We start from the raw sequence: 18778 nt of genomic DNA on the forward strand, positions 1-18778 counted from the left end.
CAACGCCTTTATTTTCTCTTCCTATTTTACTCCTTGTATTGATCTCGGGCAATTAGACTCACAAATTTCTTTGATACATTTCGACCATCTTTCAACTCCCATCATGTCGACGTGGGGTCAATATTTCCGTGTCACCACGTAAGTTGCCCACTCCCCACCACTGGCATCGCTGCTAACACCCACGATCAGCTATGGCGAGTCTCACTGCCGCTCCGTCGGCTGCATCGTTGACGGATGTCCCCCGGGCATGCAACTCACCGAGACCGACATCCAGCCCCAGATGACCCGCCGCCGTCCCGGCCAGAGCGCCCTCACTACCCCGCGGGATGAGAAGGACCGAGTCGAGATCCAGTCAGGCACCGAGTTCGGCGTCACTCTGGGCACCCCAATTGCCATGGTTGTCCGCAATGAGGACCAGCGTCCCAAGGACTACGGCGGCAGCACAATGGACCTGTACCCCCGCCCTAGCCATGCCGACTTCACCTACCTTGAGAAGTACGGCGTCAAGGCCAGCAGCGGCGGTGGTCGCAGCAGCGCTCGTGAGACTATTGGTACGCTATGTGTAACCATCATCATCTACTCTCGCTAACCCAATTCTCACAGGCCGTGTCGCCGCCGGCGCTATCGCCGAGAAATTCCTCCGCGAGGCGCATAACATTGAAATTGTCGCCTTCGTCTCCTCCGTCGGCAACGAGCACCTCTTCCCCCCAACCCCCGAACACCCCTCTGCCTCCACGAACCCAGAGTTCCTTAGCCTGATCGATTCGATCACCCGCGAAACCGTCGACTCCTTCGCGCCCATCCGCTGCCCTGAAACGGCCGCAGCTGAGCGCATGACCAAAGTCATCGAGAAGTACCGCGACAACCACGACAGCATCGGTGGAAGCGTAACATGCGTGATCCGTAATGTGCCCGTTGGACTTGGTGAGCCCTGCTTCGACAAGCTTGAAGCCAAACTCGGCCACGCGATGCTCAGCATTCCCGCAACCAAGGGCTTCGAGATCGGCTCCGGTTTCGGCGGCTGCGAGGTCCCTGGCTCAATCCACAACGATCCCTTCATTGTCAACCAGAACGGCGAGGCCGGCGGCCCCCGCCTCATTACCAAGACTAACAACTCTGGCGGTATCCAGGGTGGTATCTCCAACGGTGCAACCATCTACTTCCGCGTCGCGTTCAAGCCCGCTGCTACTATCGGCCAGGCGCAGACCACTACTACTTACGACGGTGAGGAAGGTGTTTTGGAGGCTAAGGGTCGTCATGATCCTTGTGTTACCCCCCGTGCTGTTCCTATCGTTGAGGCCATGTCGTCGCTGGTTATCATGGACGCTCTCATGGCTCAGTATGCCCGTGAGGGTGCCAAGAACTTGCTTCCTCGGCTGCCTCAGACTATCCCTACTAAGCCTACTACCGCGCCTTCGTCGTAGACGGGAGGGATCTGACAAGTTATATTAAAAATGTTATACGCAAGCGTCATTAAGAAGGATCATGTCTGTGTCTAAATGTGTCTTTGAGGTATCATGGAGCTACAGAGTTTTATAGATGCCATATTCATGCATTTTGCCAATTCCGGGTGAACCTACATCCTCGTCTTCTATAGTGTACGAAATGCGTAAGGATCTTAGCTTATATATGGAAAAGTCGTTTTCACACATCATGCCTTGCTGCTTTCTCTCCGCCGTCTAATATAAAACCAAGAAGGGAGAAAATATCTTCAAGGCATCTAAATAGAAGAACCAGAAAGACCACTAGAAAGACCATTGAAAAGACCCAAGGCCGCGTAAGCGTCCAAGTATTCTTGTTACAGTTACTTCCAAAGGCTCAATAAATCTCAAAGCAAGACATCAATTTTGAACTCGCTACCTAATCTAACAAGTGCCACTCTGTAGTGCAGATTCATAAAAAAGGGAGCCATCGATTCATCAGGTCAGTCATCTCATCTCGGAACGGCATCAAAACATAGCTGTGGATATCAAAACGACAGAAACAGCAGCCACCCATAAAAAAACAGTGCGACAAAAAGGAAAAGACTCCAAACGAGAAAACAGAAAATAGCAAATGAAAACACACACCGAAGTTGTGTACAAACGACGCAATGAAATGCAACACAGCACACTTCTAGGTGCCTCTCATAGATGCAGACACCAAACCAGACTCACTGGACATAAAAAAAGTAAAAGTAAAGGAGCAAATGCAAAAGTACAAGAAGGTAAAAGAAGAAAATAAAGCAAGACAATCAGAAGAGCAAAAGGTCCCAGATCTCAGATCTAGGTACTAACACTCCGGTTCCCAGTACCCCAACTGACAGAGCGCTCAGACATGTTATCAATATCGCCAGCAGTAGCATTAACAACACGGAGTTTCTCTCGAGGAACGGTAAAAGTAGTCTGGACTCGTAGGCCCTCAGCAGCACCCTCAAGGTCCCAATCATGGACATCTTCCTCGTCATCGCCAAAGCCAGTTTCGTTACCTAGGTATCCCGGCGCACCGACGAAAAGATCGTCACGCGTAGACCGGGCAGTATTGAAGACATCGTCTGAGACTCTTTTGTGCGCGTTCCAATCTTTGGCACCCTGCTTGCGGCGGAATAGCTCTGCCGAAGCGCTAACTGCTCGGCGCGGCGTGCTGGGTACTGCTGAAGATCGTTGGCCGGATCCGAGTATCGTGCTACTGCGGTCAATGCCGGAGGCGCGGTGCGCTGTGCTGGTGGTACTAGCACTGGAGTACAGCTGGCTGTCTGGGCTGCGGCGGCTCATTGTTAGAGCTCGGCGCATGGTGTTCATTACCCAGTCGGAGGCTCTTGGTTTGGATTCTCGGGGTAGTTTTGAGGGAGAGGAGGGGGCCGTGGTGGAATCGAGGGCGTCGAAGAGAAGGGATTCGTTCTCTGACTGGCGGTGGGAGAGGTTTGTCTGGGCTGTAGAGTAGGAATCCGCTGAGACAGACTTCTCCGAGGGGGCTACGCCGTCTGGGTCGCTTTGTGTTGAGCCCACGGCGAGGTATTCCAGTGACTGGCGCCCACTGCCCCAGCTCGTAGGTCGATCGACAAGGATGGCTCGTGCTTGGTTGACCTTGCTTATAGGCTGGGAAGACGCAAAAGAGAAGGCTGAGTTGTCTGACAAATTGGTGGCCGTTCGTTCGCTTTTTGTCGGGGACTCGACATCCATAGATCCAATGTCCTTTCGCCGGCTGTAGAAAGGACCCAGGCCAACTCCAAAGACGGTGCTCCGGGGAGTTGCATAAGGGGTATCTGAGAAGGGGTCTTCAGACTCCGCCATCTTGACCGTGGGTCTTGTTCCAGGTGGGATTGTAGCCATGAGATGTTCTCGGAACATCGCTTCGTCTTCCTCGCGTTCATCGATAGGATGGATATCACCAGTGGCATCGCTACGCCGGTATTCACTATTTCGATATGAGAATGGCTTATTGTTCACTGAAGGTACCACAGGTGGTCGGTTATTCTTAGATGGACTAGTAGGGTCCATCAGAAGCCCAGTCCTCTCCGCCGTGACTTCGCCTTGATCTTTCCAGTCGGGCTGTGTTGTCTGGGTGCGATTTGCCAACCAAGGATACATGGGGCCATCTCTTCTTTCGCTCATTCCAGAACTCCGAATGCTGCTTGCTTGGGTTGGACAGTCTCGATCCCAAAAGTGAGATCGTTCTGCTCCTAAGGCAAGTTCTCGTAGCTGCGAGTCTCGCTTACTCTTTACGCGGCGCTTGCGGTGATAGTTCCATCCACACAAAACGATGGCCATAGCAGCAGGGCAGCCAATGCCCAGTCCAACTCCTAAGCCGGCCTTTTGGGATGATGAAAGCTTCCTGGAACCGGAGGAAGTATTCGAGGGACTGGCTGCAGGATTGCTGTAAGAAGTGACCCAATTTCTCGAAGTCACATTGTAGAGATAGACCCGCGAGTTGGACTGTGCAGTTGCTGAGGCCCGTTTCGAGGATGACTTCGGGATATTGTAGCCACCAGAAATCATCATCACGCCTCCAGGGAGCATTGCCGCTCCATGTCCGAAGATTCCAGCACCTTCGGCGATCCCTAGTCCTTCGAAAGAGGGTTCTGTCCAGATCCATTCGCTGGTTCCGCCAAACCCTTCTGCGAGATCCAGAACTGCAAACTGCGGTTTAGCGGGGACAGTGACATCGCCCACCCAACCTCCAAACACAAATACTTTATTTCCATCTTCCGATAGAACCGCAGTGTGACCGGAGCGAGGCTCAACTGAAACTGTATCCCGAACAGTCAGCTCAGTCTTGGGGGTTGAATCTGAAATTGCAGAAACAAAGCTCCAGCTTTGCTGCGGTAGCGAGAAAATGGCAAGTTGCGACATGTTAAGGAACGCCTGCCTAGTATGGCCACCAATAAACAAAAAGTCCTGTTGTTTCCCCGTAGAACCGGCAGAATATGTAGGTTGAAGCGGTACAACGGCCATTCCAGCTTCAGCGATTGGCGGTGCACGCTTGCCAGTCGTGGCAGCGGTGTATTTGGTGTTGTAATAGGGACTCGGCCCTACCACGACCGTCGACCGGGAGTAGTTGGCTGCCGAGATCCATGTTTCTTCCGTGCTGTTCGCGAATGGACACATCCCACCAAAAGCGTACATCGAGCTCTCATTTTCGCGGCGGGATGACGAATACGTGAACCCCGCCGCCAGATAGTTCGGTGCGGTGTTTGCGTCGCTGGTGATAACTGGCAGTCCATCCCAAGTGCCATTGCCGACTAAACTTTTGCTGTTTGGGTGGAACTGCCAGAGTACCGGGTTATCGGATGCCTTGTGGCAGTTGCCCGAGTAGACTGTGATGAGCCCTTGGTCATTGATAGCGGGGATGAAGCTCGAGTTCACATCAGAATCATGGAAAGGTGAGCTCTTCAGCAGCGTTTGATATGATACATTCTCGACATCGATACTGCTGGACAAGTTGAGGGAGACGAACTCGGTTTCACCGGTGGAGCTGGGACGGAGGATATATGCGAGAGAGCCATTGTGTTGCGGGGAAAGGAAGATCGATGACGGGGTGTATTGGATTGCACTAGAGGAATCCACGAGCGCAAGAAGCGCAAGTAAGAGTGCCTTCGCCTTGTGCTTCATGGTTGCGATCTGAGACATCAGAAGCAGGGATACATTCCAGGATCGGCGAGCATGGCATGCCACGCGAAGATCTATTTTCGGACAGTGCAAGATATTAAATTTGACAGGTTTCAACGTCAGTGATGGAAAGGTAAACAGGTAAAGAAATATTGAAGGGTGTCATTGTAGAGCTTCAGTAAACAAGTGACGATTAGAACCTGAGTCTCGCCGCCTCCATATTACTAGACCAATCACTAAGGGTCACCTACATTAAGCCGACCTTATTTGCTCGCGCTAAACAAAGAAAGAGGGAACTTAATATATTGCCAAAAGCCAGATCAATGTTGGATCAACCTCGTTGCCCGGCAACGGTGGGTGATTGCGTGTTTTCATGTTTTCAAGGTACACTAAATGTGATTCCCTATGCAACGCATAGTACATTTCAAGCCATATCCATCAGGCAGTAGCATAAAACCTGATTTCCTTGATTTGTTAGATTAACTTAGCTTGGCTTTAAATCTTGGAATACTTTTTGACGTTATCAAGATTCTCCATGTGGGCCTTGAGAGAGCGGGTATCAGATTTGTCTCAGCACTTTGACCTAAACTGACATGACATACATAAACATGAACTAATATGAATTGACCAATGCGCCTCTAAATGTTCTCTTTCTCTACTCCGTACATATGTACAACATAGTGTTTTCATGTCAAGAGCAAAGGCTCTTCAATGCGACACCCTGGCACCATGGATCCCTCGGCTTATTCCTAACGTTGGCAGGACAACCGTGCCAACATTTTGGCTTCTTTGTGTAGTCAGTTCACACATGTAAAAATGGACTGTTTGTCTAGTTATTTTATGAAGAGAACTAGAATTTCATAGGTCAAGTGTGGGCATGTAGTAGATATATGTCTGGCTATAGGAGGTCCACTCTAGGACTATGTTTTATAGTCCTCACGCAGCTGGCAATGTAAGCAAATAATTATCCCGCTTATTGAAGGCACCTAGAACGGGACCTGTGCATGGAGGCCCTGCGGCTACCATCGTCAGTCATCGGCTTCCGGGGGTGCCGAGTCTTAGGAGTACGAGAAATAAGAGGCGAGAGGCGAAGGAAAAAGCAAACAGTGGAAAATGTAGTTGAATTTGGCCAGTCGATCTTTACACAATATCCGATACTTTGTGATCGTGTACTTTGCCTTCATACAGACTATAAACGAGGTTCCAAGACAAGAGAATCGCCACTGGACTACGGAGTATACAATCACATGTGGAAATTAGGGATTCGGAGGTATAGAACTATTCCAGTTTATTATTTTAAATCCTAAATGCTCTTGATGCATACAAAAACTAAGCCCAGTAGATATCAAGTGAGAAGAATAATTTAAATCAAATCACATAGCACCGTGCCTGCGCACAAACATACACAATAGCGCCTAGTCCACGGGTGTCTAATGTCCGCAATTCAGCACAGCCAAATTTCAAACCCAGCTCGACGTTAACACAGAGTAATAAGGGGCCAAGGCGTGCCACATACCCGGTTTACCGGGACTCAATCAGACGGACGAGCGAAAAGGCCTCTTGCCTCTTTCGTCACACAGCAGGATCAACACGAGCAATTTCCCTCGACTAGTATCAGTGCAGATCCCGATTTGGACGTGGAATGGGGGATTGGGAAGAGGATTGCGCCTAGTGAGCAGAGCCCATGCTCGTCTTCGTGTGCTTTGATCGCTTTTCTGATGCAGGAGGCGCTCGGTGACTGTAGGTACATGCGAGAACTAAGATAATTTGAACCTGGATGTGGAATAGAGAGAAATAAAGGCAGCATATATAGATTAATATTGTTTTACTGAAACGGTCAAAGTGTAGCCCGAATAATTGTCCATGCTCTAGGTCTTGTATAGGATTAGCTTGCTTTGGAATCGCATGCATCGGCGCCGGAAATGGCTGCAGAGCGTGCTGTCTCGGATACTCAGGCCGAACTTCCACTGCGGGGGGGCAAACTGTACAACTATTGCAGGAGTGATTGGTATTCTCGCGCACTCTATACTGTACTTCCTACGCTATAAGATGACTATCATTGCTTAGAATGCGGCATATTACCATTCATCAGCCACCTCCCCACTCCATATGCGACAGCGAGGGCGTCTTGAATCCACTCACCTACGTGAAGTGAGACGGATACATTGTGTCCCTCCTAGTAGGCTAGTAAACTAGTCCGATTAGTGCCTGCAGTAGGTGGACTACCAAGTACGGAGTATGCTCATTGAACCCCGCGACCCCTTGTCTAGTCTGTTTAGCCCCTTTTCCAGTGATCCCCCGCACCGTAGGTTGCGGGGATTGACAGAATAATGTCTCTGGGCATGATTCTCAGGTTGATAGTTAAGATTGTCTTAGTGCAGACAACATCGGCAGATTATCATATTTCCCAGAATGTGCCAAATATACTATTAACCCGGGCATAAAATGCCAAGACTGTCTATGTATTCTTTTTGAAACCTATAAAGGGTAGGCTAATTAGGGGGCCAGACCTATATGACGTCGATTATAGCGCATAGACACATTTACGCACGGATTTTCTCACCAAGGTTCTCTAAACAGCTTCATGCAGGACGCCTCCCGAGGGGGTTTTAGGTATTATATACAGTGGAGTTATATTCATATATATCTATTTATCTATTTATACATAAATATGACCCTAGAAGTTACCGGAGCATACCTCGGGAGGATCCAAGCCAAAAAATACACAATGGACAGGGATTTGCCTCTTGCCTTAAGGATGTGGGAAAAAAAGGGAAAAAGGATTTTAAAAAAATATATATTACCCGTCGCCTATCGCTTATGTAGGAAGATACAGTTTCCGGTATTGGAGCCCAGCAGTTTGGGCACTTGAGTTTAATAGCGGAATACGATTGGAGGCAAAATGGTATATAGCCAACTTCAGGAGAATGTGTATTATTCGGTGCCGAGGAAAAGTCCAAGGGAAATGGAAAAAGGAAAATAAGAATCATCACACGTTGGGCAACCATGGGCCATTTCTGACTTGGCGTTTTCTAGATTCTGGCCTTTTGGCCTCTCTATACTTGCAATCTGTCGGGAAATCTATCATCCATGGGAACCGTCAATTCTTTCTATATGGGCTATATCAAGTCATCGACGTAAAGACCCAACAGTGGCAAATTCACATATAATCCAAATAGATATAATCATATTGTCTATACGTAGGCGTAAAGAATATACCATGTAAAAGATCTTCGATATTAAACCTATCAAACCCCATTTCAGTTGACAGCCCAGGTATGGTAAAACCTGTCAAAATTGGATATATTTCAATTTCCAAAGTAAATTAATACTTTATAGTCCTTTTTTTATTATTTTTAACTTGGGATTTGGGCTTGACGATCGACTTGCGTTTGGTAAATTATTTTGGTTCTTGGCGTCCCGATCATCGCTCTACCCTATTACCCACCCAACCTCCCCCCTTCGACTCTTCAACACTCCCCTCTTGTTTCACTCTACACGTCTTTTTCTTCTTTTTAATTATCACGGCTCTTGAGCTGTTTTGACTTTCCTTTTCACGTTAATTTCGAATTTCATCTCGATTCCGGTCTCCCTCTCCCCCTGCTTCCCGAGAGGCCAACCGAATGAGCCAAACCCCGAATTATTTATAGCATCTGTTTGCAACGGCACTCCTTTTTTTTGACTCAAAAATCCCCACGTGTGGATGTGGGATCGCCCAAGTCCTCGTGCAGTAGCAGGTCTACCTCGTGTCCTTCCCCCATAAGGCGACAACCCGCTGTCCGGTACACGGTTTCCGTTGCATAGTTGTCGCCCCCATCCCTATTGATTTCACGAAAGTAATGCCGACGTGTTCGTGCGTGCCAACAGAGCTATTTATCAGCTCACCTTGAACCAATTATTACGAGGGAAACCAAAAAGATACAAACCGTCAAATTCGAGGATGTGCAACTAGGATGCTATGCACTTTCGGCACCGCTGCCTTGGCCTCCCTTTGAAATAATATCACCAAAAAAGGAAGAAGGGAATATGACGGAAATCCTGTCCTCGCAAGCTGGTCTGGAGGATCCGGATCAGCTGGCTCGCAATGGCCATGTCTCAAAAAACCACAAGCGCGGTCAGAGCCAGTCCGAGGAGTCATCACAATCACCATCTGCATCGAACGACCAACCCGAGTATCGCCCCACATCCAAATCGTCCGCGGAACAACCGTCCATCATCACCGATGTGTCAGAAGCCACCGCAACTTTCCGCCAGGCCTTCCCCGGCCTTTACGGTGCCCGAGCCCCCTCGAATCGATCGTCATCGAGTTCCCTACAGGCCCTCAACGAAGGTATCGTGGTCGATGTCCGATCGGAAAGTGGAAGCATTGGAAGAAGCACTCGGCGAGCCTCGCGACACTCAGATCATCAATTACCAGTTTACCCCGATCAATCCTATGCCTCCCTTCAGTCTCAGGTGCATCCCACCTGGCAACCACCCCACCTCACAGAACCAGATCCGCTACCTAGACACTCCTATGCCCGTGGTGTTCGTACCGCGGGCAACACTCCGCTGTCGAGCCCGGGGCTTTTCTCCATGAGACACCCTCGCGTGGGGGCGTCGTCCCTGTCTGACGATGACATTTCGATGAGAAGCTCGCTTCTCCATCCGTCACATCTTCAACCACCCAAAGAAACATACACCGCCGAAGTTGATCGCGACATGGTCACGGGAAACAAAACCATCAACCAGTATGAGATCCTCGAAGAGCTTGGACGTGGTGAACATGGCAAAGTGAAATTGGGCCAGCATATTACGACCAAGCAGAAAGTTGCCATCAAGATTGTCCAGCGGTACTCCACTCGCCGTCGGTTAGGCAAGTTGGGCAATCCAGAAGACAAAGTGAAGAAGGAGGTGGCTATTCTGAAGAAGGCACGGCATCCCAACGTGGTCAGCCTTCTCGAAGTCATCGACGATCCGAATCGACAAAAGGTATACATTGTGCTGGAGTATGTTGAAAATGGCGAGATTGTCTGGCGCAAGAAGGGTCTACGAGAAATTGTCCACGTCGACAAGCTACGCCTTGAGCGGGAGAAGAATGGAATTCCAGACACTCCCGCATTTCTAGAAGAGAGCCACCAATTCATTCGAACTGCTCAGCATCTGCGGGAACAACGGGAAAGGGCTCGCGAGCGGATTGAAGCACAGGCTGCCGATGCCCAGAAAGGGCCAATTCCCGCTTGGAGTTTGGAGCACGGTGCGGAATCTTCAGATGAGGAAGATGATGGGTCCGGTCTTCCCATCAGGAGATCATCTAGCCGTTCTGTTGCAGTAACAGATGACTCAAGCCCATCCTCCGCCCAGGACCCGTCTCTTAATGCCGTCGAGGGCAGCATGTACGGCGCCTATTCAGATTACCCCTTCGAACGGCGTTTTAGCACAGCCTCTAGTAGCTTCGGCTATGCCCCCTCCGAACCCGAGTGGTCGGCAGAGGGCGATGACATGGCCTACGTTCCTTGTTTGACTATCGGTGAAACCCGCAGCGCATTCCGGGATTCGGTACTTGGCTTAGAATACCTCCACTACCAAGGTATCATCCACCGGGATATCAAGCCGGCTAATCTCCTCGTCACCAGTAATCATCGGGTTAAGATCTCTGATTTCGGTGTTTCCTACCTGGGACGCCCAATGCGGGACGAGGAAGAAGAGCAGGTGGGCGAGACCGATGCGGCAGAGTTGGACGATGCCCGGGAATTGTCCAAGACTGTTGGCACTCCAGCTTTCTATGCTCCCGAATTATGTTATACCGGCGATGACTTTGTGGAAACCATTGGGTCGATCCCCAAGATCACTGGTGCGGTCGATGTTTGGTCGCTCGGTGTCACATTGTACGGAATGATTTTTGGTCGCTTACCATTTGTGTCGGATGATGAGTACAGCATGTTCCACACTATTGTTAAGAAGGAAGTCTTCATTCCACGGAAGCGCCTTGTGCCCGTAATGGATGAGGCGTCCGACTCCAACCAGTGGAATCTGAGGAATGATGATGAGCTTGTCTATGAGGATATCGACGATGAGCTATACGATTTACTCAGGCGCCTCCTGACAAAAGACCCGATCAAGAGAATCACCTTGAAAGAGATCAAACACCATCCTTGGACACTTCATGGTCTTCCCAATCCTCGAGTCTGGATTGAGGAGACCGATCCTGGGTACCAAAGCAAGGGCAAGCGAATTGAGGTTTCGAATGAAGAGGTTACAAGCGCTGTCAGCAAAGTCCCCTTCATTCAACGCGTTCGGTCTAATGTCGCAAAATGGTTCAGCAGCGGTCGATCGAAGGACAAGGAACCTCGCAAGCGTACATCAAGCACAACACCATCTACCGAGACTTTGTCCTCTGCTTCAAGCAACAGCACATTCGGGAAAATCTCCCGCGACAGTCGCCGGTCCAGTTTGCGAGGGGACGAAGAATTCTTTCGCCCGCTCAAATTTGGCGGTCAAGGACACCCGCTCGCCCAGAGTGTTACTGCGAGTCCGGTGGATGAAGAAGATTGGCAATATTATTTCGATGCCGCACAACCAAGCGCAGTTGCTGCTGCGACCAAGCTTGCCAGTCCACCTCCTACCGTGACACCCCGACCTGGTCCTCCTCGTCGCGCAAAGTCCTCTATGTCTACAGCAGAATCCGCAAAGACGATCAAGTCATCCAGTTTTGATATCCCATTGACTGTTCGGCCATCGTCTATCATCGAAGCCCTAGGACAGACCAACTTTGGTAGTCTTTTCAGTGGAGCTACTCGACGGGCATCACGAGGCAGTCGCAGTCGGCGCAGTTCTCCGTCTGGCGAGTCAGGATCTCTGCATGTGGATGGAGAACGTCGCTCCGCTGAGCCTAGCCTCGCTGTCAGCAATGCATCTGCCCATGGTCAAGTGCGCACTCCCGGCCTGTGGCACGAAGAGGAACACCCCACGGTCGAGCAATTGGCCCCTAGTCGTGTAAGCCGGCGCAAACGATCTTCGCAACTCGGGGATACATCACCAGCAGAATCATTGAACCTCACCAGAGATGCACTCCTGCGCCGCAGACGGAGCGACACCGAGGCGAATGAAGGTGGTACTTTGAGAGTTGATTACGCGATGTACTCTACTGAATCGCTCCTCCTGCCGCCCATCAATCCGCCTACCAACCAAGGATGTCCCGCCGAGAACACCAACAATGGGCTGGCCGCCTCAACCTCGGTCACTATCTCTTCCTCTTCTGCCGACGACTTCACCAGCGGCATGTCTCAGAGTGCCTCCCATCCCAGCATTCCGTCGGTAGTCTCAAACGCATCATCTCTTTCCGGTGATGGTTACTCGGCCAAGGGCAATGACCTGGACGAAGTACCCTCCATGCTCCGAACGGGAGAGACAGTCAAGCCCCTTCGTCCCACCTCGCCTCGACCGTCTGAAGAGGATGAGTCGAGGTACTACTGCGATGACGAGGACGAGGATGAGTCGGAAGATGAAGGCCTTGTGATCGGAAAGCGCAAGCCGCCTCCCAAGGCTGCATCGGATATTCCGTCGTAGCCATCGAACTGAAATGTGGCCGGTCCCGATCAGTCCAGTCCAGTCCACCTCTTTACATCTGACCGCCTCTATCACACCACCTCTTCAACACTCGACACTTCCTAACTATACCTAGCGAAGCTGTTGTATATCGCCGAATTTCGTTTTGATTCTCTTTCCACTCCGGTTCCCGGCAGGCTGGTATCTGGAAAGTGTTCCTAGAAATTGTTCCATACATTCTTGGTCTGTACATATACACGAATTCGCATAAGCATTCATCGGTGCCTCCTTGCGAAAAATTCCCCGATGCCCTCCGACCGCGTCTGCGTATCTTTCTGTTCTTTCTTGTTGAGCTCAGTGTCTGTCACTATGAATATGAAGGGCAGAGGATCCCGCAGCGCATTTCAAGGGTTTCTTTTTCTTTTTCTTCTTTTCTATTTTCTTTTCTTTTTTCTTTCTTGGTCTTATGCATGGGTACGGGGCCAGATCGCTTTTTTTTTTAACTGTATGTAATGTTGACTTTTGTCAAAACCGGGCGGTTGGGTTTTGAGGCAATATTTTGCATTACTTGATCCTCTGCAGAGATTGTCTGAGGAATTGCGACATGACTGATATATGATGCTGGAAGGCGAGACGGTCTAGCATATCATGAAGAAATGAAATATTTGGGGTTTGGGGACTTTTGAATTTATCCCTCCCTTTGAGATGAACCTGTTTCCCATACATCGTAGAAGGATCCTTGTATGAAATGCATCTGACATCGTCACAGATATCATCGTTTCATCCAGTGGAGTTCGCGTGGGCTCATATGCCTCTTGTTCCCACTTTGCAATCTTAGCAAGGCACTTCGTTTAGAATACTCCGAGTTTGGTCGTGTACTTCCACCAATGATAATACCAGAGGGTCACAGACTGCTATTACCGCAGCATTTGAGTCTGCGGGGTGCGATATACTCCACCCAAGCCAACAAGTATGCGTAAATCTCACTTTAGTCTTCCCCTGTTTCAGCTTACTGTTTCACGAGCACTAAGCCAAATAAGGCATTTGTCCGGGCAATTTTATACTTCTAGAGACGGGTAGATAGGGAGAATAATTCTCCTTCAAGCTTATGCACGACGCAATGGGGGGAATTTTCGGAGAAACCTGAAACTATACACTCGAAAGATGCCAGGTACGCAGGAAAGTAGATAGCATAAGAAGCGAGTATCTACAACATTCAGCTCTAACAAGTGGCTCACCATGCTGCTCTACCTTCTTCTAGCTGCCGGACAGCTATTCGCCTCAACAGCTGCCACATTAACTTACAACGGCGCGGATATCTCTTCCCTTCTGGTTGAGGAAGATGCAGGCATCTCTTACAAGAATACCGCTGGCACAACGGAAAAGCTGGAAGCCATCCTCTCGGCCAGCGGTGTCAACTCTGTTCGCCAGCGTATCTGGGTGAATCCCAGTGGTGGATCGTACGATCTGGACTATAATGTTGAGCTCGCGAAGAGGGTACAGGCGCAGGGCATGGGCACGTATCTCGACTTGCATTACAGTGATACATGGGCGGATCCGAAAACACAGGTAAGCAAATAATATATTCCGACGAGACTGTTTGATCTAATGACTAACTTACCTTCTCAGACCACACCATCGGGCTGGTCCACAACAGACATCGAAGTCCTGGCCGGACAAGTGTACGACTACACACTGAACGTATGCAACACGTTTGCATCCAGGAACCTCGATGTAGACATCGTCTCCATCGGCAACGAAATCCGCAACGGCCTACTCTGGCCACTAGGCGGAACAAGCAGCTACTACAACATTGCACGGGTCCTACACTCCGCCGCATGGGGTGTGAAAGACTCCAAGCTAGCTTCCACTCCCAAGATCCTGATCCACCTCGACAACGGCTGGGACTGGTCTGCTCAGTCGTACTTCTACAATAAAGTCCTGGCATCCGGGTCTCCACTCCTCTCCACGGACTTCGACTACATCGGCGTCTCTTTCTACCCCTTCTACAACGCGGGTGCGACGATCGCCGCGCTGAAGACGAGTCTTGCGAACCTGCACTCTACGTACGGCAAGGAGACGCTGGTTGTCGAGACGAACTGGCCGTTTGCTTGTCCCAATCCTGAGTATGCGTTCCCGTCGGATCTGAAGGATATTCCGTTTTCGGTTGCTGGACAGCAGACTTTCCTTCAGAGACTTGCTAAGGCTGTGGAGGATGTGGGTGGGTTGGGTGTTTATTACTGGGAACCTGCTTGGGTTGATAATGCCGGACTCGGAAGTAGTTGCGATGATAACTTGCTTTTTGCTTGGTCGAATGATCAGGCTAGGGCCAGTCTGGAAACGTTGGGTGGTCTGTGAGAGGATGTATATCAATATCTCTGATGAAGTGTACGGGGCTTAGATCGGTCATCTGATTGGCTCTCGGGTATATGAAGTTAGGCAGCAAGCAATCAAGAAAGTAGAAATACGAAGTATAGACAAGGCAGACTGTTGAAGTGTGCCTTATCCAGTAGCTTATATCGGTACCCAAATAGGACTAGCTCCCATGGGCCTCAGCTGGGTGGCTGTGCAAAAGCTAAGCCAAGTCCTCTTTAGCGTTCAACTCCACCTTTGGGAGTTGGAGAATGAAGCTGTTTCACGGCCTGTATATTCAACAGGCAGCGCTCTTTTTTTGGAATGTATGAGATGTATACTCCGTATAAAAATAGTTGTTCGCCTATCTGTTATCAAGGTGGACACTGATAATGCCAATGTGGGGAGACCCATTTGGGGTTCGAAGGAACTTGCAAAGGTGGAAACTCTTTCTCTATTTGCGCTTAGGGCACCCACAGCGGGAATATTATATGGGAATATTATATGGGAATATTAGATGAGAATATATATTAAAATAATAAGCCCCCAACACGTCGTATAGACGTGTTTGACCTAGACCGCCTTGCGCACGTGAAACCGCCTACCCTTCAACTCTCTCCCCACTTACTCTCTCTCTCATTGCGGACCTTTGGTCAAAGTCAAGGTATAATTGCTCTCGGAGATGATGAGGCAGTCTGGCGACCGCTGACAACCGGTTCAGAAGTTCAGTTTCGTACCGGACCCGATCCTGGACCCTTGCGAATGACATCCCACCACATCATCAGACACCATTCTCCCTACATCACCAGGCGTCCACGACCCTAACAGATTTACTCGTCTAATCTGCCCGCGTCGCCGACTCTCTGCGCTATATCCGATCCCTACTACGTCCCTCGTCCCTGATCACAGCCCCCGGCTTGGCGCTCGTTCCAGAGCCCTCACCCGCGCGCATTCGCAAATATGGCCTCGCATGACCAGAACCACAGCACGGCCTATTCCCCGGGGGATATCAAGCGGAGCGTGAGCCCTTCGCCGCATGGCCAACACTATCACGACCCCAACTCCGGTGGATTAGGAGTTGACCCCTCCATGACTGCTTATTCGACAAACCCCTCGTTCCACAATCCCGATGGCAGCATCGGTGGTGCTGAATATGGATACCCAAGCTACCTTACTGGTGCGCCCTCGACACAGACATTATCGCCGACGGACCAGAGCTATGCTCCAACCATCAATACCAACAACATTCCGATATCGCAGTCCTTCGAGACGAGCCTGGTCAATCAGCTCGAGCATTCTTCGACGGGACTCAGACCGATGCAGGGCGACGAAAACTTCTCCAATATGCTCAACTCCAATCACCCTGAATTAGACTTTTCTCTCTACCAGAATCACAGCCCTAACAGCGTTTCCACCCCCGAGTACGATTCTTCGTTGTTACTAGACCCGCAAATGCACCAGCGCCAGTCGATCAGCCAAGCGATCAACCCCGCCGATCTGGTCAGCCCCATCTCCAACCCTTCAGCATCTTCGCATCCGTCATCGCAAGATCAGCAGCATTCCTCGCCTGGTCCTATGTCCCCTCCAGGATCCACACCGGGTACATACTATACCCCTCGGCATTCACGACACACTTCGCTTGACCCGGCTACTGCGGCGTATTTGACCGCCCAGTCAGGTCCAGACTGGCAGTCGGTTATGAATAACGTTTCCTTCCAGGGCCATCGACGTGCACCGTCTGAGGTGTCCGAGGTATCATCAGCGAACCACTCCCCCTACTTGTCTCAGCACGAATTCGATGGCATTGAGAGCAATGCGTCGCCTTCTTTGGCTCCCCAAAGTGATCCAAGTCTTTATGACAATGGCTTGGGCATGGAATCATTCACATTGTCAGAGCAGCATCAGCAGGGGGTCAGTCCCCTCCACAGCCCGTATATCTCTCCGCGGTTAATGCCACAGCAGGGAGGCGAGATGGTACCGAATAATTCGTATCTCTCTCAGTTCCCCTCGGCGCCGACAGATATGTACGGAATGCCCCAGGAGGAGATGATGAACATGGGCCAATTGAACAATATCCCCGGCGATATTGGTCAAGCTTCACAAATGGCTCCTCCATCGATCAATGTTGAGTTTGCCCCGCCATTGCGAAATCCAAACCTCGATCCATCCAAGTCAACGGCAGATTTTGACTCATTGAGTCCTCCTGCTATGCGTAAGTGCCGATTTACAACCGGTCTGGTTGATACGATACTAACCAGAACTTAGGATCTCGTGTTCGTAGCAAATCTGATCCTTATCACCCTGCTTCCCGCCCACGTTCTCCTGCAGCTTCAGCAGCGACCTGTCTGGAGCCCCATGCGCCTGCAGCCGCACGGTCCTTGTCGCCTATTGGATCGATTGGCTCTCACTCGCGCAGTAACCCCGGCTCGCGAGATCCCTCGCCCTCACGATCAAACCGACGCCTCTCCACCTCATCAATCGAGAACCGGAATTACATATTAGATCTCGCCGATCCACAAAGACCCGGGGCAGCACCCGGGGATCCCAAACGAATCCAGAAACACCCAGCCACCTTCCAGTGCAACCTATGCCCGAAACGGTTTACCCGCGCATACAATCTGCGATCCCATCTCCGCACCCACACCGACGAACGACCATTCGTGTGCACAGTGTGCGGTAAAGCATTTGCACGACAGCACGACCGCAAACGCCACGAAGGCCTCCATTCCGGCGAAAAGAAATTCGTCTGCCGCGGTGAGCTCTCGCGAAGCGGACAATGGGGCTGCGGCCGCCGCTTCGCCCGTGCAGACGCTCTGGGCCGCCACTTCCGCTCCGAGGCGGGGCGGGTATGCATTAAGCCTCTTCTTGATGAGGAGTCACAAGAGCGTGACCGCGTCTTGCTAGAGCAGCAGCAGCAACAACAACAATCGCCATCTAGCCATCTTCAGCCAATCCCCCAGCCGCTCGTTATGCCGAACATGCCTGGTATGGACGGGCAATCGACGGGTAACTTCGTTCTTCCTGCTGCGCTGCTGGCGCAATACCCGGCTCTGCAGAATCTGCAGTGGGACCAGATTTCTGCTGTGGGCGATGATCCGGGTGAGATTGGTGGGCGGAGTAGTTTTGATGCTAGCTCTGGTGGGGAGTTTGGCTTTGACGAGGATGATTCAGGGATGGGTGGTGGGTATGCTAGTAACCAAGGGAGCATGTACGGTGTCAATAACTCTGGTCAGATGTTGGGGGTCAATCCTGGGGACCCTGGGTACTCTGATCAAAAGTGGACTGGATGACACTGGTATGTTTCGCTTTGTTCCCTACCTCTTTTTTTCTTTCTTTTTCTCTTCTTTTTCTCTTTTCTTTCTCCTCCCGTTTCAGGTTTCAAAAAGGATATTGCATGATGCATTCCATCTGCATAAAGCCGGTTTTGTTTTCAATTCTGCCTGTATAGAAAGGCTTGTTGGCGTTCAGACATAGGCTCTCGGGAATGTCTGAGGATTTCCGAAGCTCGGCAATCAGGACATATAATTGTCTTGGTGTTTTCTGTTTTTCTTTTCTTTTGGTCTTTCTAGACGTTGGTGTTTATGCCGTGTTCGATTCTCATTCTCATTCTCTTGGTCTGTCGACCTCCCCTTCGAGATGGTCATTGTTCTGCCCATCTCATTACTTATGAAAGAACCAGGCAGGCATCATGATGCTTTTTTTATGATATTCCCATGCTCATTCATGCCCATCTGCTTTTTTTTTTTTTTCTTTTTCTATCATGAATTCTGTCTCGTTTTGATCTCACAGCTTCAAAACTATATACCATGACA

General features: G+C 50.3%; 5 protein-coding genes across 5 annotated transcripts; 4 read left to right on the forward strand and 1 right to left on the reverse strand.

Annotated features, from left to right (window-relative positions):
* Positions 1–103: 103 nt before the first annotated feature.
* Positions 104–1424, forward strand: N7447_000398 (bifunctional chorismate synthase/riboflavin reductase [NAD(P)H] ARO2; the record flags this gene model as incomplete). Its single annotated transcript, XM_057224674.1, has 3 exons — positions 104–138; positions 190–551; positions 604–1424. 3 exons carry the CDS (start codon positions 104–106, stop codon positions 1422–1424), a joined length of 1218 nt encoding a protein of 405 aa, XP_057088690.1.
* Positions 1425–2264: 840 nt separating this feature from the next.
* Positions 2265–5090, reverse strand: N7447_000399 (uncharacterized protein; the record flags this gene model as incomplete). The annotated part of the gene is made up of 1 exon (XM_057224675.1): positions 2265–5090. The coding sequence occupies one exon, from the start codon at positions 5088–5090 to the stop codon at positions 2265–2267; it is 2826 nt and encodes a 941-aa protein (XP_057088691.1).
* A 4023-nt stretch (positions 5091–9113) lies between these two features.
* N7447_000400 (putative serine/threonine protein kinase) lies at positions 9114–12635 on the forward strand (the record flags this gene model as incomplete). The annotated part of the gene is made up of 1 exon (XM_057224676.1): positions 9114–12635. The coding sequence occupies one exon, from the start codon at positions 9114–9116 to the stop codon at positions 12633–12635; it is 3522 nt and encodes a 1173-aa protein (XP_057088692.1).
* Positions 12636–13853: 1218 nt separating this feature from the next.
* Positions 13854–14972, forward strand: N7447_000401 (Glycoside hydrolase superfamily; the record flags this gene model as incomplete). Its single annotated transcript, XM_057224677.1, has 2 exons — positions 13854–14183; positions 14244–14972. 2 exons carry the CDS (start codon positions 13854–13856, stop codon positions 14970–14972), a joined length of 1059 nt encoding a protein of 352 aa, XP_057088693.1.
* Positions 14973–15926: 954 nt separating this feature from the next.
* On the forward strand, positions 15927–18256 carry crzA (putative C2H2 transcription factor Crz1; the record flags this gene model as incomplete). Its single annotated transcript, XM_057224678.1, has 2 exons — positions 15927–17178; positions 17232–18256. The coding sequence occupies 2 exons, from the start codon at positions 15927–15929 to the stop codon at positions 18254–18256; spliced, it is 2277 nt and encodes a 758-aa protein (XP_057088694.1).
* Positions 18257–18778: the final 522 nt, after the last annotated feature.

The sequence above is a fragment of the Penicillium robsamsonii genome (assembly GCF_028829455.1).
Source record: "Penicillium robsamsonii strain IBT 29466 chromosome Unknown utg000001l_segment0_segment0, whole genome shotgun sequence".
Lineage (NCBI taxonomy): Eukaryota > Fungi > Ascomycota > Eurotiomycetes > Eurotiales > Aspergillaceae > Penicillium > Penicillium robsamsonii.